This window comes from Rhinolophus hipposideros (assembly GCF_964194185.1).
Source record: "Rhinolophus hipposideros genome assembly, chromosome: 19".
NCBI classification, from domain to species: Eukaryota; Metazoa; Chordata; class Mammalia; order Chiroptera; family Rhinolophidae; genus Rhinolophus; species Rhinolophus hipposideros.
Window position 1 is genome coordinate 30,539,592 of NC_138065.1, and position 25,226 is coordinate 30,564,817.

Here is a 25,226-nt window from a genome sequence, read left to right on the forward strand (position 1 = left end):
CCTCCCCCCCCAAAAAAACACAGGCCCTACAGTTAAGAAATCTAAAAGAAAGATGAAACTCAAGGTAAATAATTGCCCAAAGGGTAATTACCTTGATTTATCTAATGTGCAGGAGACTTACAGTACTAGCTGATAACATTTAATTATGAAAGAATGAAATGATGAAACCAGATCAAATAGGATTTTTTTGAAAAAAAATCTTTTTAAAGTTACTGAATACATATAATAATGTAAATTAAAAAATGATAGTTTCCTCCCTGCAACCCACCTTGGTGAGTACCCAGGTAAAGACTTCCATATATTTCTATATGCTTATGTATTTCTATATGCTTATGGTTTAATTTGTTTCTTAAATAAAATACTACACATATTATGTGACTTGCTTTTTAAACAATATATTCTATATATCTTTCCAAAAACAGTATAGATCTATATTCATAGTTGAGAAACAAACAAAAAGGAGTTATTTATTTAAAAATTTAAAACAAAACAAAACCCACAACCTAAAAATATAAAGTACTCAGGAAGAAACAGAGTGTGCCTTGCTGTGTTGGGAGAAGGGAAAGCCACACATTAAGATTGAGAGAATCCAAAATCCAGGGACCATTTTAATGTATGACTACCCCTCAACACAGATTACCCAATTCTGTATTTTTGTTTTTGTTTTGGTGTTTTTTGTTTTCTTCTTTTTTTGAGGGTCATCCTAGTTAATAAAGAAGTTTAAAGGCGCATAAAGAGAAAGTGACATACAAAAAAGACTAAGCTAGTTAGGGACACTTTGGTTCAAGGGCCTTTTGCAAGAATGTTGTCAAGCAGGGTTATGGGAGCACAAGGCCATATGTAAGGAAAAAAGGTAATAAGGAAGGGGCGGCCAGTTAAGTCAGTTGGTTAGAACGTGGTGCTGGTAACACCAATGTTGCTGGTTCAATCCCCGCATGGGCCACTGTGAGCTGAGCCCTCCTTAACAAAAAAAGGCAATAAGGAAGACACCGGATATGTAGGAAGAAAACTATAACATTTTAGTTAAGGCCATAAAATTTAAACAAATGAAAAGACAATCTACATTCTGGAATGGGAAAGCTTAATGACTTTCTCCAAAAATCAATACATTTTATGCAATTCCATATGGATTAAAGCCAAATTTACATTTTGTTTCTAAATGTACTGTAAATATCGCTGATACATGGTAATGGTGGCATTTCAATTTAGTGGGAAATTTATTTATTATACAGGGATTAAGTTTTTATAAAGCCAACACATACAACAAAGACAACCGACTATCCATGTGTAAGAAAAAAAGATACAATTTCTCGTCATGTATAAAAATGAGTTTCAGGTAATCTAATGTTATTTAAAAAAAAATCTTAGAAGAAAATCTAGGAGACTACACGCATAATCTAGGGTGGGTAAAACCTAAACCAAGTAAGGAAAAGCAAAAGAAAAATCTATTTGATTACATAAAAATTAACATTTTGCATATACAGTCAAGATTTAGAAAAAAATGTGCAATGCAGATGACTGATAAGAGTTGATATCTATATCATAAAGCATGCTTATACATCAACAAGGAAAGAAAACAACCAAAAAGAAAAGACAGTAAGTATGAGTAAGACCGGGTCTTATATCGATTTTTGCTCCAAAATCAGCATTAGAGCTGATTGTCCGGCTAGGTCTTATTTTCTAGGAAAGAGGGTAGATTGAAGACAATGAGCTGCCATTGAGCTTCTGGAGGGGCGGCCGGATGTGTCAGCTGGTTAGAGTGCGAATTCTTAACAACAAGGTTGCAGGTTCAATTCCCACGCGAGATGGTGGGCTGCGCCCCCTTCAACTAAAGATTGAAAACAGCGACTGGACTTGGAACTGAGCTGCGCCCTTCACTAGATTGAAGGACAACAACTTGGGGCAGATGGGCCCGATGGGCCCTGGAGAAACACACTGTTCCCCAATAAAAAATTAAAATAAAATAAAAAGAAAGTTATAAATACTGTATATAAAAAAAATTCTATATCTGAGAAAAAACAAAAACAAAGCCCTTACAACACATATGTTGAAATGCATAAGAGCAAGGAAAAGGGTACAAAAGAATAAACTCTAGACAGTTATCACTAGACATTTGTCATTTGGAGAAAGGGAGAAAGATAATTTTTCTGCATGCATATTTGTATTGTGTCCACTATTGTGATAAATATGTATTATATTTGTTAATTAAAAAAGCATGAAATTAAAGAACCTAAATGAGCTTTCCAGGCTTAAAACCCCACTAGCTCACCATTTGTTTGAAGTGCTCAAATCTGCATTTATCTTTAGCAGCTACAGCGTATTTCATGCTTATGTGTCAGACTCTGCACTAAATCCATCTTTATGTTATCTCACTCAATCCACTCACAGATGAAAAAAGTTGGGCTAAAAGGTTTAAGTCACTTCCCAAGTTCACAGTTAAAAACTGGCAAAATTGGGGCCTGACCCAGAAACCATACTATCTTGCCCAAATTTGACCTCAAGGTTACCAGTCTATGATTTGCAAAATACACCTTCCCTTTATTAAGATTCAGAATTCGTCCATCTCCTATTCTTTCAGCAAGTCTTCCTTTTTCTCCCCAAATCTCAAAGATGACCAAGTTATTCTCAGGGCTATGTAAGCTCCCTCAGGGCCAAGAAATGTAATTCAACCAAGAGAATTGAGTTAAGTGACCTCCCTAAACTCTCTACCCACCGAGGGCTTATCTTGGCACTAACTAATGTTTACTTTTTTTGTTCCAAAAAATCATCCTTTGCTCCAGAGAAGGCAAAGAAAAGTTAAGCATTCCAATTTCCCTTTGCCTATAAAGCTCATATATAGGCACCCCAGATATTTGTTGAGTGTTGCCTGAATACTTTTGGAATTATACCATCCAGCCCAACCAAGCAGAAAACTTCTTGCCTCTTCACATTCCATGTAATGTTAAACCCTTTCTAGTTGCCTCTTTTTTACAATCTTGGCCTCCAATCACATTAGATTTTCTGACACTATTCTTCAAAGCCTGTGCTACCCTCACACGTTCACCTTCTGCTGTATGCCCTTCTTTGTACAGCAGGTCCTTAACATTTCATTCAACGCCATTTCATTATAATGTTGATGAGCTGCTGTAGGAATTTAACTTGTCTGTATCAATCAGCCCGTGATAAAATTGGTTTCATTCTACTTTTGCTTAAAATCACAGAGCCTATCAACGACACCAAGAATTCACTGCTGCCTTTTCAGAATCTGAGTTTACGTTGCTTTCAGTGCAATCACTTTAGTTTCTTCAAGTGCCTCCTCCTTTTTTCCCTATTAGGATCCTTTCTCCAAACTACTGTTTAGCTTTCCAGGCCTTTCAGGCCTTCTGCCTCCCAGTCTCATGACACGAGGTAATGTCTATTCTCTAAATTGCTGAACATCCCCCTTCTTACAGACTTGATTATCATGGTTATGATAATCATGATCATGATTATCAACTCAACTTTATGGACCTTTTCTCCCAATGGTCCTATTATTTATTTCCTACTTGCCAACCAATTCCTCCCTATTGTAACAGTTAGATCCAGAGTACTAGTTTCCATTCTGTTTCCCCAATCTAACAAGTGATGACACTGTTGGTGGAATTTCTTTTAGAGAAATGCAACTTGCAGGTATCTAGATAAATGATCCATCACCCCATCCAATGCCACCACTACCGTAACTGCTACATTTCCTAGGCTCCAGTCTTGCCTCATTCATCAACCCTTCACAAAGCTGCCACAGCCAACTGTCTAAACCCCAGATCTCATGATGTCACCTACCTGTTAAAAGACCTCCTTGCTAAACAATACATTAAACGTGTAAGTATCATTTTAAAGAGCATTTTCAATCTGACCTCAACCAGTATTTTCCAATTTATCTTTGGCCAACTCCCCATCAGCACCTCACATAACCTGCCCTGAGCACCACTGTAGAGTACCAACCATATCCTGAACATACCACACACGTTCATGCCCTCAGAACATTTGCCCCTATGTACTTTGCATTGGTCATTACCTCTCCAACTTGTCCCTCTGGAAAATTCCTACTCCATTTTTAACTGTCTGGATTAAATGGCACTTCCTCCGTAAAATCATCCCCAAATTCTACTGCCAACCCCAACAAAGCACAATTGCTCTTTCAGCTGGATTCCCATAATGCACTCATTTATATGGTTCCATATTATACTTATACAATGTTCTTTTAAATTGTCTAACCTTCCTAAGTTTCACGCTCATGAATCTTCTGTATAATTAAAAACCACCTTTCCCATGACTCTGCTTTAGTTTTTAAAAATGAAGGTCAATCCTTTCCTTCCATTTTGTCTCCCACAGCTTCCTAAAATCACTGTAATCTGGTTTCCGCTCCAGTTGCTGAGGGGCCCCAAGCTGCCCACGGACTTAACAGAGCAGCCTTTCTTTCTCAGCTTTCAGCCTCAACTACTCTACAGTTGGCTTCTATGGAAGACACCACACCAACCTGCATATTCTTTCTCCCTCTACATGGATAAATACATGGAAAGCAATCAAAAATATGCCCAGCTCATAGTAAGTACTATATAACTGTTAATTTATTATCATTTGTTCTTCCTCTTATTCCTTAAATATAGGTAATTGTCCAAGATTCTATCCTCAGCAGTTTTCTTTTCCACCCCTCCCACTTTCTCCCTTAGTCATCTATACAGGTTTCAATTAGCTCACCTGTAGGAGGATAACAACTCTCATAAATCCAAACCTCTCCTGAACCCCAAATCCACACTCAACATACCCAATGCTGTCTTTTACCAATGTCCTAAAACGTCTATCAGTAGTACCACTATTGGTTCCCATCATTTTTCACTTCACTCTTCACCACCACATGCAATCAATTCTCAAATTCTATCAACTCTGCCTCCTCAATGTCTTTTCTATTTCCTAGCTCAGACCTCCTTTATCACTCACCTACTCTAGCCTTCTAAAATGGTTTCACACCCTCCAACACCCAACTAAACAATGTTGTCAGATCAATCTTTTTTAAAAACCATAGCTCCGTAGTTCTGATTGAGTTACTTGCCAGGTCAAAACCCTTCAATGCATCTGCCCTTCCTTCCTTAAAAAGCACAAACTCTTCAGCTGGGCAGTCAACAGCCTCCACAAAATTGAAGGCACCAGCCCCATCTCTTGGCCTCCTCTGTATTCACAGTACCCGCAACCTGGCCAAGCAGGGAAACTCTTTACGTCTTCCTCACTGACGTCTTAAATCAAATATACTCCCAGTAAGCACTCCTCCCTGTATCTTCATGTTAAATGTCCACTAAAACTCCAACTCCTCTACAGGCTTTCAGTTCTTGATTACCTTTCTTCCCCCGCCCCAAAGGTAGTCATTCCATCTTCTAAATGTTCTTATCACTTGGTAATGACTCTTAAATGCCTGCCTAGGTTCACACATTATGGATATTTACATATCACTTAATTCCCCTGCATAAGAAAAAGCTCCTTAAAGGTAAAGACCATTTCCTAAATATCTTTGTAGCCTTTTGGACAGTCAAATGAGCCTTCTGGATTATTTTTTTTTTTTAAAGAGAAACATAGCCATTAAAGACAGCAAATCATTTAGTTCTGGAAAATTTTCAGCTATCCCTGCGCTACCATGCTACACACGTAACGAAGGCCTAGAAAAAAGAACCTAATTTTTAAAGGACTTAGGCAAAGGGCAGGGAGGAGGTGACTCAGAGAGAGAGCGAGGGAAGGCTGCCCCCGTAAGTCACACCTCGGTATTTTACACACTATCCCGGGTAGTTCAGGGGCTTACAGAGGAAGTCAAGATAACTGCATTCCAGTGCCAACGACGCCATTTACTTGTCTGATGACTCACAACTGCGAGACTTTCTTACATCTGCCCAAGCGGGACTTCAACTAGGAGACCTCCCAGTTCCCCTCCTTTGGCATCCCGCGTTTCTACAAAAAGATTTGGCCTGTTCAGGCACCCAAACCCCTGACAAGTCTTCAAAGCTTCACCTCGAGCCTCACTTCCCAGATTCCTTCTTCTCCAGTAACTCTGGTCCTGCCTACTCTGGGCTACTTCGGCTCCTGTGATCCTTGTCATTTAAACTAAGTCACAAACTATCCCTGTCGCTCCACCACGATCAGAAAGCAGCCTTGGGAAAGGCGATGCATTCCGCTTCAGCAGAAACTGAGCTTTCTCCTCCTGCTGCTACTACGTACATCTCAGGAGCGCAAGTGCTGCACCGCAGACCCAGGCACCTAAGGCTGCAGCCGGAGTCCCCTCCCGCCGCGATTCCCTACGTTCCGGGACTAAAAGAGCCTCTAAGACGCAGCCACGCTCTCCTCACCCAGCAACTCGAGGTTCATCCCTGAGGACTCTGCCCGCCGGGTCTCAGCTCCAGTGACGATACCTTTCCCCCACCTGCTTCTAAGACTGCGTCTAAAGAGGGAGTTGCCGCAAATAGCCTGCCGCTACCTCCCGAGACTTTCTAGTTTAGAAGACCCCGCGGCTTCCGCTTTCTTCCCCCGCCTTCCTCGTTCGTTTCCAGTGGGCTGTCCACATATATGCCTAACCAAAAAGAAGAACAAATTCTCTCGAAATCATTTGATTATGATACTTATTAAGAGATAACAATGTTATCCTCACTTCATGCTTTAAAACGTGCAAGAATTTGAGGCCATTTTCTCCCAGGACATCTAAGTGACCTAGAAAGTTCAGGCATTCAGTTAAACTACTTGTGCTTGCTGCGGTGTGTGTTCGGCGGCGTTGTCCCGGCGGGCTGCATCAGAACCGGCAAGAAGAGTTCCGGGCAAATAGTACTGACGAAAGCGGGAAACGTCAGTCCCCAGTGCTCAGGTGTGGAGCGGAGCTGTTTTTAAGGCGCGTACTCACCTGTATATATGGGGCTAGCTAGCTACCGTGTATCTGTCTGAGTCTCGTGGAGATTACTTGACGTTTGTAAAGATATGCCATTGATCCCACAGAAATGTACCATGGCATTTGTGAGTGATGACCAGGACACTGAAAATAAATTGGAGTGAGAGGTGGGCTGTTTCCTTTAGCTTAGTCAGGCAGGCTTGTGATGAGATAAGCGAAGCACTTAGAGAAGGCCAGTTGATCGTAACTAACCAAGTAGCAAATTCTGTATAAACAAGCTTCACTCTGGATGCTGTGGGCTCTCACAAAAAGCAAACAACGGCGTCGGCTCCTGCAAAACAGGACTGGAGCTAGTCCCCTATGTAGATTTAATACCAGTAATCCCAGCTCCGCCCTTTGGGCAACATTTTATCCTCTGTGCCTTTCTTAAATGAAGAATGGGGGTGATAGTAGTGTTTACAGGATTACGCGCGCACGAGCACCCGTGGAATGGGTTGCAAGAAGCGTGCCCCTCGGGCGCTCAGAGTTCTGGAAATTTGCCCCGAAGGAGGTGGGAACCCCAGATGTGCGCCTGGACACCAGACCCACAAGGCCGTCCGGGCCAGAGGAAGAAGGAGTGTCCCGACCGTGTCCGGGTGCAGTTGTCCAGGAAGCGTAACGAGGATGAAGATTCACTGAACTAGCTCTATACATTGGTTACCCATGCATCTGTCACCGCTTTCAAAAATCTATAAAGAGTTGATGTAGATGAGAACTAACTGCCAATTGTCAAATAAACTTATAAAACTGCCAACAAATAAACAAAATAAGAACATAGGTATGTCATTCCTCTGCTCCAGTGGTTTCTCACTGCACTAGGAATGAAATCTAAAATCCTTCCCCAAGCTGTCACAGCCCATTGTAAACCGATCTCAGCTTCTCTCCTGTCTCACCCTCGGGCTACTCTCTCTCTGGCCCTCTGGGCTTCAGCCACCTTGACTTTCGTGCTTCATAAAAACAGTTATTCTCATTTAGAGTTTTTATTGCTCCTACTGCCTAGAACATCCAATTTCCCTTTCTCTCTCTAGCCCTCCTCTTTTGTATAGTTTATTAAATATTACTCATTTTTTCAGCTTAAATGTCACTTCTTCATAGAGTCATGTCCTTACCACCTAATTTAAAATGCCACCTTTTATTATCCTCCATCTTGTTTTATTGTCTTCCAAAGGCATTTACCTCTTTTCTGGAATTAACTTATTCTCTGATGTGTTTCTATGTTATTTTATAACTGCCTTTGGAAAATAAGTTCCGAGAGGGACTTTCTGTTTCTCCATTGTATCCCCAGCATCAAGAACAGGGCCCGGAATGCAGTAGTAACTCACTAACATGGGAGAAAAGGAAGAAGGGAGAGAGGATTGGAGGAAAGGTCACATTAAAACTCTAACTGTGACGGTGCAGAATGCTGTAGATGCTGTAAAAACCTGGAAACCTGTGAATAACATGATGTTAAGCCAAAAAATAAAAATTTAAAGCCACAACACATACACAACTTTATGCCCGTAAATAAAACAAATGAAAAAGAATCCAAATTACAAATGAGCCCAATGTGGGCATAAAATTTGAAAGGTATTACGGACACCCTTTTGAACAAAGCTAACCTAACCAATGTTCAATGTTGTATCAAGTCATGAGATTGTCCCTCACCTACTCACCATTGTCTTTGAGCTGCTGCAGCTGTTTTAGCCTGCAGGCCTTTTGCAGCTCTTTCTGCAGCTCTAGCTCCCCTTCCGTTACCTGGAAGTCAGAAAACTTGTTCCAGGGTCTCCACTTGGGAGTGATGGGGCAGCAGGGATGCCTATTTATACCTCTTTCCTCTCCATACTGCCCTCTGCCCCCTCCTCCATTTTCTTCTGCCGCCCTCACTGGCTTCCTGCAGCCCTGCCTCACCTTCCTCATTGATGTCCATGTTCTCTATAAAACACATCTAATGGGGTTGGGGGGCTGAGGAGCAGCCTCCTTTCCCCTCTCATGGGGGACTTCTCTTCAGCCTCAGGAACTCAGTGGTGGTCCCAGGCCACAGTGTGAGAGACAGAAGCCTCCCCAGGAAACCTGCCATCCTCCAACAGAAATGTCCTCAAATCCATCTGAATGAGGCTTGACAAAGATTCTTTACTTGACCAAACTTTAGTCAGGTTCCTGCAACTTCTCCCAGGCCCATCTGCACACTTCTTTGTGAAATCTAGTTTTAGCAAGACCCCTGCTAAGTCAGTTTAACCAGAACCACACTTCCCTCGATATTCGATCAGGTTCCTACCCCAGAACCAGAAGATGTATGATCACCCTGGCCTGTCTTCAAGAAGAATCCTGTTAGGTTTTTTTTATCCAGAATCCTTCTTACCCCCTGTTTCCTCTTAGTAATTTTCCATCCATTAACCCTCACTCTACTTCTTGGCTCTAAATTCCAACTTGCCCACACTGTGTTCAGAGTTGAGCCCCATTTGTCTCCCCAGTATAAAATCCCACTGCAACAGTCCTTATACTTATCATGATAGTGTTAGGCCTGGCCGGAGGAATGAGTCACGGGAGACCAAAATTGGTCTATTAAAATTTATTTGGCATGTTTCAGCTGCGGGAGGTCAGGTTAGAAAAGATCATAACCTCTCCGAGCAAGAGGGGTATGGAATTTTATAAGGAGAGGTAAACAAGGCTGTTCCTTTTCAATTCTTCAGGGGCTTTTTGTGGCTTTGTTCATCGCAACTGAGGGTTTTGGGGTGTGGCCATGTCCTCTTGCTCCATATCCTGGTTCCCATGCTGTTGCCCATTGTCCGAGAATGTTCAGGTCCGTTGATCCTGGGCTCCTGTGAGAAAAATACAAGCCAGCAGGTACAAGCAAGCAGGGAGCAGACAAGATGGCTTCTAAGATAAGATGGTTTCTATTTAGCACATTCTGGGCGGTTTCTCCGGGCCTAAAGCGGTTTCTGCTCCTGGCCTAACAGATGATCCCGAATAAAGTCTTTCTTACATTTTTAACAATTGTCACTGAATACTTTTTTTCCTTTAACTCGTCCACCATCACAGTGTCTTCTGCTTCATGGAGCCAACCCCTTCTTGGTGCAGTCATTGAAATGCAGCCCATTATCAAAGTTACCCTTCAGGGAAACCCCAACCTAGCTGGTCCCTCCCCCGCCCCCAGCCCACTACTTGCGAGCATTCAGCAGCATCCTCGGCGGAGGCCTCCTTTGCAACTTCATTGCACTCTAAATTCTCCTCTGCTTATTCACGCTTCCTTCACCTGTCTAAGGTTTTAATCCTGAAAGGTCTAGAGATCTCCCCAGTAAACGTCCTACATGTAAATATCTCTCAGAGTCTGCTTCTCAGGGAGCTAGGTCTAGAAAAACATCATACATGGCCTACAGGGTTCCTCATGACTTGGCCCCTGCCAATCTTTCTAGTCTTATTTCTCCCTAGTGTCCCCTTGTCTCTACTCTTCAGCCTTATTGAACTCCCGGTTCCCCAAACACCAGGTTCTTTCTTACTCTGCTCAAATTTGTACGTTTTCACATAATTTGTGAAACAAATATTCATTATGCTGCTGTATCAATCATGGTTCTGTCCAGAGATGCCGTACTCAGAAAGGGGAACTGAAGAAAGTTTAATGAAGGGGCTATTTAAAAACTGTAAGCAAGGTTATGGGAAACCAACTAAGCATCGTAGGACCGGTAGCAGTGGGAAGCTCCTTGGCTTGATGGAATAAAGGGAAGAGTGCTGAGTGGGATCTGCATCACGAGAGCTGTAGCTATTGGAGAGAGCCACAGACAGGAGTTGCGACCTTCAGGGAAACGGCAGGCATTGCCAACCCCCCCAGCTGGAAGTAAGCCAGTGTAAAAAATTTCCCCAACTCTCCTGCCACCGTTCAGACTCCCACGAGTGCAGCTGAACCTAACTGGAAGCCCCAGAGCAAAAGATGTGGTCCACAGAGGCCAGCGTGCTAGGGCACAGGGCTAGACAGAGCGATGAAAGTGGATTTGGAGAGACAAAGAGGGAGCATTCAGCATAATCCTCATTGTGTGCTAGACACTAAACAAAATAGAATAGCGTCTGCCTTCATGTTGTTTACAATCTCACAAAGAAAAATGGATTTTCATCAGTTAATCATAAAAAGTAATGAAAATACCCATTATTTTCATGTACACTTAAAACATAAAAATTCACCATGAGCTAGCCTATGAAGCAAGTTCCAACAGATTTTTTTTTTTTTTTTTTTTTTCAGCTTCCAAAAGCTTTTTAATAACAAGGCAGGATCTGGGCCTTTGTAGCCACGGCTGGCCCTTCGGCCTCTGGCGCGCTCAAACTTCCGGCCCTTGGAGCGCACGTAGGGTTTGGTGTGGCTGTGCGGAGTTCCAGGGGCCTTGCCGAAATGCCTGTACACCTCTCGGCCCTTGCGAGGACCAGACAGCAGGACTGTGCCAGAGCCCTTGGGGGAGTCCAGGGCCAGCTGGTCGAAGGTGAGGATCTTGCCCCCAGCCTTGAGAATGCGGCTCCGGGCACGACTGCTCACACGAAGTGCACACACCTTCAGTTTGGGGACCTCCTGGATACGCACATCATCGGTTATAGTCTTACAACCACAGCAGTTTTGCCCTCCCGACCAGGAAGCTTCATTTTACGGATCATCCGAGAAAGGGACAATGGTGGCCGGTTGGTGCGACTCATGAACAATCTCCTCAATACCACCTGGTTGAAGGTGGAGTTGGTTCGTCTGGCCAGAAACCTGTATAGCTTGACCAACAGCCTTAGGTAGATGTCCTGGCTCTTGGGCTCCTTGCGCCGAACCTTTCTGTCTTTGTTGTGACGGATGTCGACTCCCATGATGGCGCCTCCTGCTCCACAGGTCCGGAAAGAGAGAACCCAGATTTTTTTTTTAAACTGGCATCATATAGACCATGTTCTCTGTCCACAATGTAATTGTTATAAATCATTAACCAAAACATAAAGGAATTTATCCTCACACTTGGAAATTTAAAAATATACCTGTGTAAAACTCAGGGCAAAGAAGAAATCACAATGGCAATTAGGAAACACTTAAAACTGAACAATAACAAAAATGTTACATACTAAAACTTACGGAGATGCAGCAGTAGTTGTCTTTAAAGGGAAGTTTTGAACTTAAGTGTTTATGTTAGAAAAGAAGAAAGGTTGAAAATTCATGAGCTAAGCATCCAACTTAAGAAGATGGGGAGAAAACAATGGCCAATGGAATAGCTCTAAAAAAGGAGAACAAAGAAGATAAGACAAGTACAGAAATTAATAAAATAGAAAACACAGGTACAATGAAAGAAACAAACCAAAGGTTGGTTCCCTGAGAAATAAAAAGAGAATGGGTAAATTGCAATATATTCACATATTAGAATCATATACTGCAATGAAAAGAAATGTACTACAGTGACGACAAATTAGCTTGGATAAAAGTCAGAGACATAATGAGTAAAAAGAGAAAATTGTAGAAGACTAAATACAGGTAAAGCTATTTTTATAAAGTTCAAGAACATGCAAAACCAAGTTATATATTGTTTAGGGTACATGTATATTTGGAAAAACTTTTTTTTAAAGCACAAGAATAATGTGCAAGAGGCCAAGGGTTGGCATCTGGGAAGAGCACACAGGGGCTTCGAAACTACGGTAGTGTTTATACACCCACACCTATGTATATATATGAAAATTTACAAGGATGTTACATATGCTTTTTTACAGGTATCAAATAGTAAGTGATAACCTTTAAAAACTGTAAGCAAATCCTGCTTAGTAAAATGTCTCAGATGAACTCTGTATTGTTTCTCCACATTCCCAGCTTGGAACCTGGAGCAGCTCCCTTTATTTTCAGAGCCTGTGACTTCATGTTGAACCTGGCATTTCCCCATATGTTGCCTTTTCAACTCCAGGGTTACACACATAGAAAGACTCTGATTTAGCATATTCTTAAGACACTTGAGTATCTTTGATTCATTTCATTGGGAAGCCATGTTGAGAAAACAAGGAAGAGAAAAGAAAGGAAATAGAAGCCAAGGGAGTTTTCTTATGATGAAAAAAACTCCAGAGATTTTAAATTGTCCTTCCAAGAGACCTAGTTGTGACCCTTCTATGCACCAGCTCCAATCTATAAATCTACTTTCATGACCTTACCTCCAAGTAGAGCCAGAAGGGTGGGTGTGGGTGTGGGTGTGGGTGTCCATCAGCACAAGTGAACTGTAGTGGACATCTGTCACCTGGGACCTGTCCCGAATTTAGGCCCTTTTGTAACTGCTCTTTGATTACCTTTTAGGAATTATATCTCCTCCACTGAATACAGTTTTTAGTGAGAAGGAAAATCTAGGTCCCAGTTTTTCATCATGGAATCTGGAGTTGGATAGAGTCTTCCAGTTGTGAACCAATACAACTAGGAAATGGGTCTGGGAGCTATGCTGGGCCAGCTGAGAAACTTCTCCCTCGCTGCCAACTTATGAGGGAGTGACGACGGTTCTTCACAGCCATAGTGAGGTCTTTGCAGTAGCCTGCAGATCTACCCTGGTTCCAACCCTCTGATTCTGTAAGCCTGATCTTCCAGGTTCCTGTTGATTTTGTGAGCCCCTGATATATTTCCAATACATATTTCTTTTCTCCTAAATTAGCCATTTCCTTCATTTTCTTAAATCATGAGAAAAAATAGATGTTCATAGCAGATGAACAATACAGTAACAGAAATTCAATACACTGGAAGTTGGAAGTTCTCTCCCTACGAATACCACTATTATCAGTTATGTAAGGGTGAAATTTGGTAAATCAATAATGCAGTTAGACTTAGCTAGTTTGCGATTTGATCCACCATATCTGTTTCCTCTTTGTTTCTCCCCTCAACTGATTAACTGAAGAACTCTTGGGGTTTTGGGGGGTTTTTGTTTTAAATTTTTATGGGGAAATAGTGTGTTTTTCCAGAACCCATCAGCTCCAAGCCAAGTCATTGTTTTTCCAACCTAGTTGTGGAGGGCGCAGCTCAGCTCCAAGTCAAGTTGTGGTTTTCTTTTATTTTTTTTCCCCTTCTTCCGCCTGCCCCCACCCTCTGGTTCAAGCTGTCGTTTCTCAGTCTAGCTGTGTAGGACACAGCGCCCTGGCCCATGCTGGTATTAAGAGCCTTGCTCACAGCAGCTCATAGCACTCTGCCCCCCCCCCCCCTCGGGACTGCTCCCGCTGGCTGCAGGCCACTCCTGGCAGCACTCCACAGCCAAGCTCCACAATCTTGGCTGTAGAGGGCGGAGCTCACTGGGGAATCGAACCAGTGACCTCGGGCATTAGGCACAGGGCGCTCCAACCACCTGAGCCACCAGGATGATCCCAAGTTGTCTTCAATCTAGTTGTGGAGGGCGCAGCTCACTGGCCCACGTGGGAATGGAACCCGCGACGTTGGTGTTATGAACACTGTGCTCTAACCGAGCCAACCGGCTGCCCCAAGAACTCTTGTTCCCTTTCTGAAGGTTACCCATACCTCATTAATCCATTTAATTAACAGAATCCTAACCTGAAAAGAGCAATTTCTTAATCCTCAGGCGCCCAGACAGAGGAGTCCAATGCACAAGTCCCTTGCAGTTTTTAGTAGTGATGCATAAAGTCCCAGGCTGTGGTGGAAGAGTCTAAGTCTGGAGTCTAGAGATGACATTGCCTAAAACAGATCAGACCTCAGGAAGGATGTCAGCCCTCAGACCTGCCCGACCGACTCCCCATTTCCTATATAAGAAAAAACTAATTTGAAATTAGGTGCAGTTGTCCACTCTGAGACTCTGCCTCTGGCAACCACCCGCCCATCAGTGTTTCTCTGCTTACTACCCGGCTGCCACTGGCTTCCTAACTTTAATAAAAACCTTTCTTTGCTTCCCTACTTTTCTGAGTCTTGTGAATTTTCTCACCTCCTGTGCACAACCAGGGGTTAATTCTATGCCACTACAAGTTTGTCATATATCCTTACGAACTTTTTTCTATGCATATATAGAGAGAGATGGACTAGATCTCTAGAATGTTTGCGGTTATGGATAATTGAAGGCATTTTTACGAAAAAAGAGCTCATACTAAATATATTCTTCTCTACATTTTTTTTTCACTAATGATGTAGTAGTATAAACATTTTTCCTTGTCAGCACCGAGGCCTGTCGTTCCTTTTAATGGCTTAGTATAATATTCCAGAGTATGAGCTCTATAATTTAATCTTCCCTTGTCACACATTAACATTGCCTCCAACTTTTTATAGTGTTACAAATAATAAACACCCTTATATACCTGTGCTAATATTTTTATAGGTAGGGACTGCATAGAAATTGCTTCTGGATCAAAGGATATATACACTGAAAATGTTTATAATAGGTACTGCCAAACTGCCCTTTTGTGGCTATATCCACTTCCCAACAACACTGGGAAATGCTCATCTCCCACACTTGTAGGTTTTTCATATTTATTTTCTGTAATTTGATAGAAATATATAGTTTTCATATCTATTTCCCTGATGATTAGTGAAGATAAATACCTTTTTCAAACATTTATTAGCCAATTTGCTTTAAGATATTTTTTATTTCTTCATATTTTATCAGTTATATATTGCAATTATTACATCCAAATTAGTGATTTGTCCTAATTTTATTTTTGGTATCTTTGGCTATATGTATGTTCTTTGTAACCTCTATCATTTTTTCTTCATGGGGTAAATGGGTAAAATGGGGTTCTAGTGAGGGTTTAGTGATTTAATACATGTAATGACTTAAAATAGTACCTAGTATACAGTAAATACTCAATGTGTGTGTCATTCACTAGTTCCTTTATAGGTTTTTTTTAACATTTAGATCTTTAGTATATTTTTTTTGCATGATTTCTTTTTTTCACTCAGGTGAATAGCCAGTTTTACAAAATAGTCTATTTCCCCACTGATTTGAAATGCCACCTTTAGAATATGCTAAGAACAGGCCATCCCTTGAAGCGTTCTAAAAGACCTCACCCAGTACATGGCCATCCATAAGTGCACTTGAAAGGCTGTTCAATTAACATTTCATGGACTCCTTAGGATCTCACTTAAGGTACAAATTTCAAAGTTGAATTTAACAATGTGTGGAAACTTGGTGGCCTCTCCCCTCTGAGCACCACCCAAACACAGGACCAGGATGGCCACTCCATTTGCCCTACTCAAGGGAAAAGCCTGCTGAGGGATGTGCTCTTGGAAAAGCATGCCCAATCTAAAAGTGTCTATACCACAAGCTATTTTCTCCAAGTAATGGTTAGAGAGAAAGAGAACTCAGTCACACAAAACTTTATACTAGAATATACGGTATATGCATGTAAGATGGGATATTTAGCTGTGATGGGCAGCTGGAGTTAGTGGAGAATTTCACAAGGGTAAGAGGCTCATCTGTATTAAGTGACTCTTGTGTAGGAGTAGGCAGAGAACCACTGAGCTCCAACTTCAGCTTTTCCTTTAAGACTTAATCACAAACACATCAACTGTTCAAGGTGTGCTGCCATCTCCTGGCCAAACTTATGCTGTAGACAAATCACAAGCAGTTACAGCAAAGAGTGATACACCATCCATACAAGCAGGATAGGGTAACTCCTAACAAAAAACGCCCTACGGGAGACGGTGACATACTGCCTGCTGACATTCCCTGGTGACTACAGATAGTGCCACTCTGCTGGTAGTGGCCTATGATGGTGCCTGCTTATTAGCAAGCAAATCTGAAAGTGGGGTGGGCCTAAATAGAAAATTCAAATAGGCCAGTATAGATTCTATCCCCAGATTCTCTCATAGTATAATAATGAATACCTAGGCTTGTGCACGAGTTCAGAATGCTTCAAGTTTGTGCTGAAAAGACGCTGAAAAAAAAGGGTGTGAATCCAGGAGAGTTCTGAAAACTAAATTGCTATCACCACACCTTGGCGTCCTTCTCCACTGCCCCACCTCCCATTCCCTTGCCCCACCCTCTGGTAGTGGTAATGTCAAGTACTGGGAAGCCAAGGGTGATTTATGGGGGCGTGGCATGTTCCATCGACCTCTCAGGCAAACTGAAAGGCATCTGAAAGACATGGAATAGAATCCAGAGAATCATGTTAACACGGTGAGGTAAGAGAAAAACAAAAGCCAAACACACGTAACCCTGAAACCTTAATGTGACCTTTATTATACAGCACAGCTGGTATTTGTGCATCCCAGCAAGTATACAGAATACTCTATAACACCAAAACCAACCCTTCAAAATTACACTAAATTAAGACTTAACCCATAGTTGTAGCTCTTAAAAATGCACACAATTAACACGGTCCTGCTGTAACAGTGTGGAAATGTAACAAATGGGAAGAGACAGCACAAGAAGAGAGAGTGTAAGGACTGAAGTTTGTGCTAATTTCTCGTTATTGCACTTTCATTCTACACACTTAGTATGTTACACTTTTATTTAACACTGTAATAAACATTAGTGCTTTAAAACAAACAAAAACATTACATAAAGACGAAAGACAACAAGCTGTCCAGACCAACTTCCTTTCCAACTGTCTGGGCAGGACGGCCTCGCCAGCGCCAGGTGTCCACACGTACTACTCTCTACCTCATCTCAATTGGTCTGGATGTTAACAAAGCAAGTGAAGTGGAAAACAAAACCGTTTTAAGAACAGTAGTGCTACTTGAAACCCCCAAGGGAGTTTGCAATACAAGTTTCTCAAGATTATGCCCCCTTACCCACTTTAACATCTGCACTAGTCCTAACCCACCCCACCTCCACATTTAGGATAAATCGTTTTTTTCTTTTAAAGAGAAATGGGTTATTTGATCAAGCAAATTCAAAAATCAAGCTTTGAAATCTCAAAGAAAGCAACTCGTCTTTTGGCAGTGGGCTCTTGGAGGGCCGCTTAGCCCGCTCTCACGCAGTGTGGACTTCGGAGGTTCCCTATTGGCCAGACGGAACAACAAGCATCCTTCTGGCCAAAGCAAGTCCAGAGGAAGTCTATTCCGCCACGTACTAATGTCACCACCAATCCCCCTTGGCTTCTCAGTGCTGAATAATGGACCAAAAAATAAAGTGTCGTTCAGTGCAGTTATCATGCTGTAGCCCTGCCACTCCAAACCATTTCTCCCATAAGAAAAAAAATTTTCCAACATCTTTGGCAGCTTAAGCAAAGATGCAAAAAATGCACTGGAGAGCTGACAGATACTAGTTCAAAGTTCTACCATTCCCCTCTTTCTATCTGTGATAGTAATGTATCCTTTCCTTCACTGTTTCCTTGAATTTTAGTGTTAAAAATTAGGAGAAGCTGCTGCCTAGGCTCTGTCCCCCTGAAACTGACAGAGTCATAAGCGACTCTCTTTGATCTGGGAAGAACCAGCACAGCCCTCCTTCCCAGAGAAGTGAAAGACTTGCTCAATCATGAGCTTCTCTCTGCAGAGGGAACTAGAGCACACCTGTGGAAACCTCGGCCAAACGAACATTCCTCAACCCATGGCTGGCTCCCTAGGCACAGGGTCAGCCACTCCACCATTTATTCTAATTGCTCTGCAGGAAGGACCCTCACTTAGTCCTGAAGCAACATAAGTGATCAGACTTCATGTGCATTAAAAATGCCAGGTGATCATTTGGGGGCTAGGGTAAATTGCCCTAATTAAGTTGATTAGAAGGACAGAACATAGTAAGGGTAGTTCTTTTATCACATCCTTCTTCCTCCCTCAGCCACAATCACCTCACCACTTGGGAGCACATATAGCCAAAGCTAGGAGGTAAAATCTTCAGACTTTGGTCTTGCTGAGCCCTTGACAGCCCAAATGCCACCAGACTTCTTTGAATACCTAGTGTCTTCCCAAGTAATATACAGTACAGTACATTTCATGGCATTCCATCACTTTAATAATAATGGGTGCCAAAGAACAAATAATCCAAAATTAGCTGACAATGTTATAGAACAAAAGCAAAGCATACACGTATTATACATGTACAATGTATTCCTGCACTCAGCCTGCTGAGTGTTTAAATACACCTCCAAATGTCTATATACGGGCTTTGGCTGGCCTGGAGACTTTCAGGAATATTTCGCACCTTTTCTCGAAATACTTTTTTAAAGAACTGTAACACAGCTACTCGTCCATTAGCTCCTCCTTTTTTCCCTCCCCACTCAGGCAAAAAATGTGGAGACAGTGTTCGAAAACTGGTGTCTGAGAACAGACTAAGCCACAAGGGATAAACTGAAAAGGGACTCTGGGTGGAGGAAAAACCTAACCTCCAAACCCCACGTGTGAATGGGGGCAAGAAGTAAGACTTCCAACGAACGTTAGGAAGTTGGTCTCCATAATGAGAGCACAGACTCCTGATTATAGCTAGAGTTAAAAGAAGACAGTCTAGAAAAGGGAACTATATAAAAGCTTTCTGGAAATATCATACAGAACTAGACTTACACAGACTATTCAGCAAATGGAGACTACTTACCTCTTCTTTTTAAACTTGAAACCTGGCTTCTTGGAAGGCCCGTCATAGCCCCCAGAAGGGCAACAAGTAAACACTGACAAGAATAGACTGATTTGAAATAAAGCTAAATAGGTGTTAAAAATTCTTGGAGATACACTGAACATCCTACCAAAACAAGGCTGGTGCCTCTAGAACCCAAACACTGGGTCAATCACTTTATCATTTGCAAGTAAAAAGGTTTTTAGTGCTACATGGAATTCCTGATGGGCTGTAAGTGCTCAGGGGCCTACTACGCTCAAACAGATCACAATCAGAGCCCAGGACAGCCAGAGTTGAAAACTGAACTTTAAAAGTTGTATGAAATATTTCTTGAAGACTCCCAATTTATACCATTAATGTTCAAGAGATGGTCATTGTCACAAAGAACCCTAGAAAATTACAGCAGCAAATCTGCCCATTATCTTAAAACACCTACTTAGGGACCTGTTTCACATAGTTTGGAGGTAGGCAGAGGGCACAGACCACAGCGCTCACCTCCACTGTCTATTCCTTCACCTACATGCTTTTCGAAATCTATTGGACCATTTTGGTTGAAGGAGGCATGAAGTCAAGATCTATGATGCATCTATGTTTAAATTGTTCCCTGCCTTTGACTGGCATCAGAATTTCTCTTATGTACAACTTCATGGCAAACTCTCCAAAAGACCACCAACCCACCTCCGAACTACAAGGGAGGGGACCTCTCCCAGATCCTGACACACAGGGGTGAGGGGCACACACAGAACTACAAACAGTGTTCTTCTCTTTCATCTGGTTCTTTTCTTCTAACATATTTAAAATAATGTAAAAAGAACGAACAAGTTGCAGAAGAAACCTTGGTTAAAAAGCTCACTGATCAAGTTTAAAAACATCAGTGTTTTAGATTCAAACACAAAAAGAAGAGTTGGATTTTTTTGTTTTAAAAAAACAAGCTGGTATCGTTCTAGTGGGTTTGCATGGAGGTCCCCGGGCTCCAGATCATTGCCCACTTCTCAGCCTCACCAAATACTTCACAATGAGTCCCTTTTACTAGACACTCACCCCTAAGTACCATGTTAACTGGAGCTTCCCTATCTCGAAACCAAAAAGACAAAACAAACAAAACAAAAATCATGACCCTGGGACAGAAGAGATTCTGCTCTAGGGGTAGCAATAACTTGAAATCCAGCAGCACATACACACGCACACACACTTGTTCTTTTTGTAGCCTCTTAGTCATGTAACCATGAAACCCTCCACCAGAAGTCAGGGCTATGTGGTCCTATAAATGTAAACACACTGGCACTGTAAGGAACAGATAGCTTTGTTTCTAGCTGCATCACTTGGGCCTCTAGCTGTTGCAACCTGAGAACTCTGGGTGCAGATAGCAAGAACCAGGTATCCACAAATTATTTTTTTGCTCTTATGTTTTCACAGTCCCAGAACCAAGCTCAAATTTTCTAAGGGTCCTGATGATTGGATAGAACCAAACTATTCCTAGCTAGAGCCAAAATTACAAAAATTACAGTTTTTAATACTATTGACACTATAGTGTCCCACTTGTCTTATAAACATACAGTGAAAAGACAATGGTAACATTTGCCTCCATTTCAGTTCTGAGGCCAGAACGTTGCCTTCTCCAGCTTTTACCAATGTCCTAGACAATCTTTTGCTAAAGGGACAGCTTTGGGACACCAGTGAACTGATGAACATGCTCTGCCACCCGGGAGTCACCTCTGCCCAGAGGTCCCAAGCTGCCCAGCAAGCATCAATTCCCTCAGGAGCTCTCTGTAATGAACAACTGTCAAATTCTTCCCAAGGCCAAAAGGTGAGGGGACAGAAAGCAATAAGAGAGTGAAAGAGAAAGATCTTTGCTTTCAAGTAGAATCATCCAGTCCTCTGTTGGGCTGCTCAGAATGTGACTTGCATAGCCGGTCCATGATGCCCTGGAGCATGGGCTGGACAATGCCCAAGAGAGGTCTCTGAGAGGGGTCGCCATCCCAACAGGCTTCCATCAGCTGCCAGCACTCCTCATCAAACACAGGAAGACGTTCTGGGCGGACCCCTAGAGAAAGGAGCATGGAAGTAAGACCCGAGTCGGTGAGAGGGGGATCAATACAAGCAAGAGGCACGGTCAGCTCACAGGCTGATGACTCGGACGGGGCTCCGGGTACTAAAGATGCGATGAGCTTTGGCTTCAAAGGCAGACATCTATGTTAGAAGCCAACAGTAACAGTGATGATAAACTGGAACACGCTGGCATAGGAAGTTGAAGAATTAGACATTTTTTAAAGAAAAAAGCTTTTTTGAGACAGTTCAATACAATGCTGCCTGGAATCAATGGTTTGACTTAAATGTCTTTTCTGGATTCCATGATGGTTTAAATGTGTGGATGGTGATGGTAGACCCCTGCTGCATTGCTTGGTCTGCTCTCCACAGGGAAGTGTGGGCAAAGTCGGGCTCATGGCTCTTACCTCTCCGCACATTGTTCCAGAGATGGTCTTTGCTGGCACACCTCTCAAATGCCTCAGGGAGCTTGATAGAGCCTGAGCAGATATACCAGAAAAGAATGCCAAAAGCGTAGACATCCACGGAATTATCATATTTCCCTACAAGAAGGGGTGACAAGCAGTGAGCCAGGGAGAGAAATCAACAGCATCACCAATAACTTGCATCTGCAGAGGTCTTGACACATTTTGCCCTAAAACTTTTAACATCCATTACCTCCCATAACAACCCTGTTGGGCAGAACACACTCATAATGCCCATTTTGTAATACAAAAAATATAACACTGAAGGTCAAAGCCAGAGATTAAGAGAGCCAAGACTAGAACCTGACAAAGGAGAAGGAAAACAGGCCTTTTATTTTAATGGGACAGTCGGAAGGACTAATCCTGAAAGGTCATATTAGGGAAATAAAGTTGGGAAAATACATGCAGGTGTGTGTGGGTAGGTTGGAACCAGAATATAAAAGTTTTTAAAGTCAGACAGAAGAATCTGGGTTCAGTGGACAGAAGGAAGTCATTTATGTTTTACAGCAGGAGATGACATGAAAGTATTTTCATGAAAAAAAGTATTTTATGAAAAATACTTTTTTCATGAAAAAAGTATTTAGAAAGTATTTTAGAAAGCTCTACAGCAATAGCATAGGCTAGAGTAGAAACAAAGGAATTTAATATAAAGTAGCCAAAATAAAATAGCAGTGGGAATAGAAATTTTTTAAAAAAGTAATCTAGGGGCAGTCGGATGGATCAGTTGATTTGAGCGCAAGTTCTGAACAACAGGGTTGCCAGTTCGATTCCCACATGGGCCAGGGAGCTGCGCCCTCCACAACTAGATTGAAGACAACAAACTGCCGCTGAGTTTCCTGAAGGGCCACCGGATGGCTCAGTGGATTAGAGCGCCAGCTCTCAGCAATAAGGTTGCCAGTTCAATTCTGTATGGGATGGTGGGCTGTGCCCCCTGCAACTAAAGATTGAAAATGGCGACTGGACTTGGAGTTGATGGGCCCTGGAGAAACACACTGTCCCCCAATATTCCCCAATAAAAATTTTAAAAAATTAAAAAAAACACATGTAAATCTAGAGAAAGAAAAATGATGACTGTGTACTTCGTTCTGATGTGGGGAGGACTCCAGCTCTCCAACTCTTACCTCCTAACCCTTATGTGAAGGGTTGGGGAAAGACTTGTGGAAATCCATATATACTCCTAATTTAACTCTTACCGATACTACCGAGTGGCCTGTGGTTACCTTTTCATTACCTGTCATCTTCCCCAACAATGATACAACCTTTCCTCCTCTACTCAGGCTCAAAACCTCAGCGTCATCGTTTAGTCATTCTTTTCTGTTCATCAAACTCGGTATCAAGTTAATAATAAAACCTTGCCCATTCATCTTCTGCATTATCTCAAATCTGTCACTTTTTTTTGTTTCAGCACTACCACCAACCTAACGCTAGAGACCACCACCACTGTTGCCCTACTTTGGTTCTTGCCACTCAAGTAACCTCTACCTATTGCTGCTAAGCTAAACTTCCACAAACATTTTTCATTCCTCACCTGCTCAAAAACTCAATAGCACCTTACTTCTTCCACATTAAGCCTTCACGCTTTTGTATGAATTCCGGCCTGGTTTGCTATTACTCCCCAAATGGATTTCTTTCCTGTCATGCTTATTTCTATTCTGCAATTTTCCTCATAGTTCCCATTCCCCAGCCTCCAGAATTTTCTTTCCTTCGTGATATATGGTTAGACTCTAGAGACAGAAAGAGCTGGATTCCAATCCTAGCACTATGACTTCTAGCTCATTGTTCTGGGGAAGGTTTCTTCAGCAATCTGACCTTGACCTAACTTTATCCACGAAATGGACATAAAAATGCCAAGAGAATTGTAGTGAGGATTAAATGGAATAAAATATATGAAAAAATATATTCACACTGCCTAGCTCAAAGAATATATTTAAATATGAGTTCCTTTTCCACCTACTGATTTTTCCAAATCTGACTCAAGTTCTACCTAAAATCTCACTTCTCCCACAAAACCATCAAACATTTCACAACCTTCATTTATCCCTTCCTTGAACACCGACATTACATTATGTATCATTTAATTTAGCACTTAATCATATGTTGTCTTATATTACCTTCTAATTATTTTACCTCTATTAACATCTCTGTCATCTGTAAGTTCTTTATGATAGGGGACAACTCCTAATACATATACCAGTTGAGACAATTAAGTTTGCGAACTTGTTGCAACAATGTTGCTAACCTTTTTTGATATCAGGCGGATTATTCATTATGAATTTGTACCAAATGAACAAACAGTTAACCAAGTTTACTATTTGGAAGTGCTGAAAAGCCTGCATGAAAAAGTTAGACGACCTGTACTTTTCGCCAACAATTCATGGCTCTTATATCACGACAATGCACCAGGTCACACAGCACTGTCTGTGAGGGAGTTTTTAGCCAGTAAACAAATAACTGTACTGGAACACTCTCCCTACTCACCTGATCTGGCCCCCAATGACTTCTTTCTTTACCTGAAGACAAAGGAAATACTGAAAGGAAGACATTTTGATGACATTCAGGACATCAAGGGTAATAAGACAACAGTTCTGATGGCCATCTTTTTTTTTCCTCCAGAAAAAGAGTTCCAAAATTGCTTTGAAAGGTGGACCAGGTGCTGGCGTTGGTGCAAAGCTTTCCAAGGGTAGTACTTTGAAGGTGACCATGGTAATATTCAGCAATGAGGTATGTAGTAGCACTTTTTCTAGGATGAGTTCGCAAACTTAAATTGTCTGGTCTCATACATATACCGTATTTCCCCGAAAATAAGACCAGGTCTTATATTAAGGTTTGCTCCAAAAGACGCATTAGGGCTTATGTTCAGGGGATGTCATCCTGAGAAATTATGCTAGGGCTTATTTTCCGGTTAGGTCTTATTTTCAGGGAAACATGGTAGGAGTTATTCAGTCAATATTTTATGATCAAATAATTGGTTGATTATGGCAATTATTACACTAATAGCCCAGAGAGACATCCAAAAGAACAGTTAGTGACTCCCATTTGTACTTGTCTTTCTGACCCTTTGACCTCTTCACTTTTCCCCATACTTGTCTTAGATTTTCCTTGTTCTGTTTTCTCCCTTGCCTGGGCCAGATCTGCCAGTGGTACTTGTGGATACTACTCTTAACTCTTAGGGGTTGCACCCAGGGTTACAGTACAGAGCCCAGCCCAAATCCACTCCCTGCCCTCCAGCTTACCTGTGAAAAGTTCAGGGGCCATGTGGATTGGTGTCCCCACAATGCTGCCTGACATCATGGCCTCTGGCTTGCAGAATCCTAAGTCAGTGATCTTGGCACGGTTCTGCTTGTCCAGCTGTCAACAAAGCAGGGCAAG

The 25,226-nt window shown here is 42.0% G+C and overlaps 3 protein-coding genes across 9 annotated transcripts in view; all 3 read right to left on the reverse strand.

The window, feature by feature from the left end:
• RBBP5 (RB binding protein 5, histone lysine methyltransferase complex subunit) overlaps nt 1-6,536 on the reverse strand; it is a 29,889-nt gene extending 23,353 nt beyond the window's left edge. For 5 of the 7 annotated variants that reach the window (XM_081026491.1, XM_081026494.1, XM_081026495.1 and 2 more), the window contains exon 1: nt 6,348-6,536. In XM_081026491.1, coding sequence (XP_080882617.1) covers nt 6,348-6,366 — 19 coding nt within the window. In that variant the 5' untranslated portion in view covers nt 6,367-6,536. The remainder of the gene's footprint in view (nt 1-6,347) is intronic. The other 2 variants (XM_081026493.1, XM_081026496.1) reach the window with 2 other exon arrangements.
• Nucleotides 6,537-10,557: 4,021 nt separating this feature from the next.
• LOC308487667 (large ribosomal subunit protein eL18-like) lies at nt 10,558-11,778 on the reverse strand (the record flags this gene model as incomplete). Its single annotated transcript, XM_081026187.1, is given in 3 exon segments — nt 10,558-10,652; nt 11,099-11,476; nt 11,479-11,778. Coding segments are annotated over 3 exon segments (720 nt in total). The 5' UTR covers nt 11,726-11,778.
• Nucleotides 11,779-15,460: 3,682 nt separating this feature from the next.
• Nucleotides 15,461-25,226, reverse strand: part of DSTYK (dual serine/threonine and tyrosine protein kinase) — a 51,942-nt gene continuing 42,176 nt past the window's right edge. The window contains exons 11-13 of the mRNA XM_081025966.1: nt 25,091-25,205; nt 21,801-21,935; nt 15,461-21,391 (exon numbers count right to left, since the gene is read on the reverse strand). Coding sequence (XP_080882092.1) covers nt 21,204-21,391; nt 21,801-21,935; nt 25,091-25,205 — 438 coding nt within the window. The 3' untranslated portion in view covers nt 15,461-21,203. The remainder of the gene's footprint in view (nt 21,392-21,800; nt 21,936-25,090; nt 25,206-25,226) is intronic.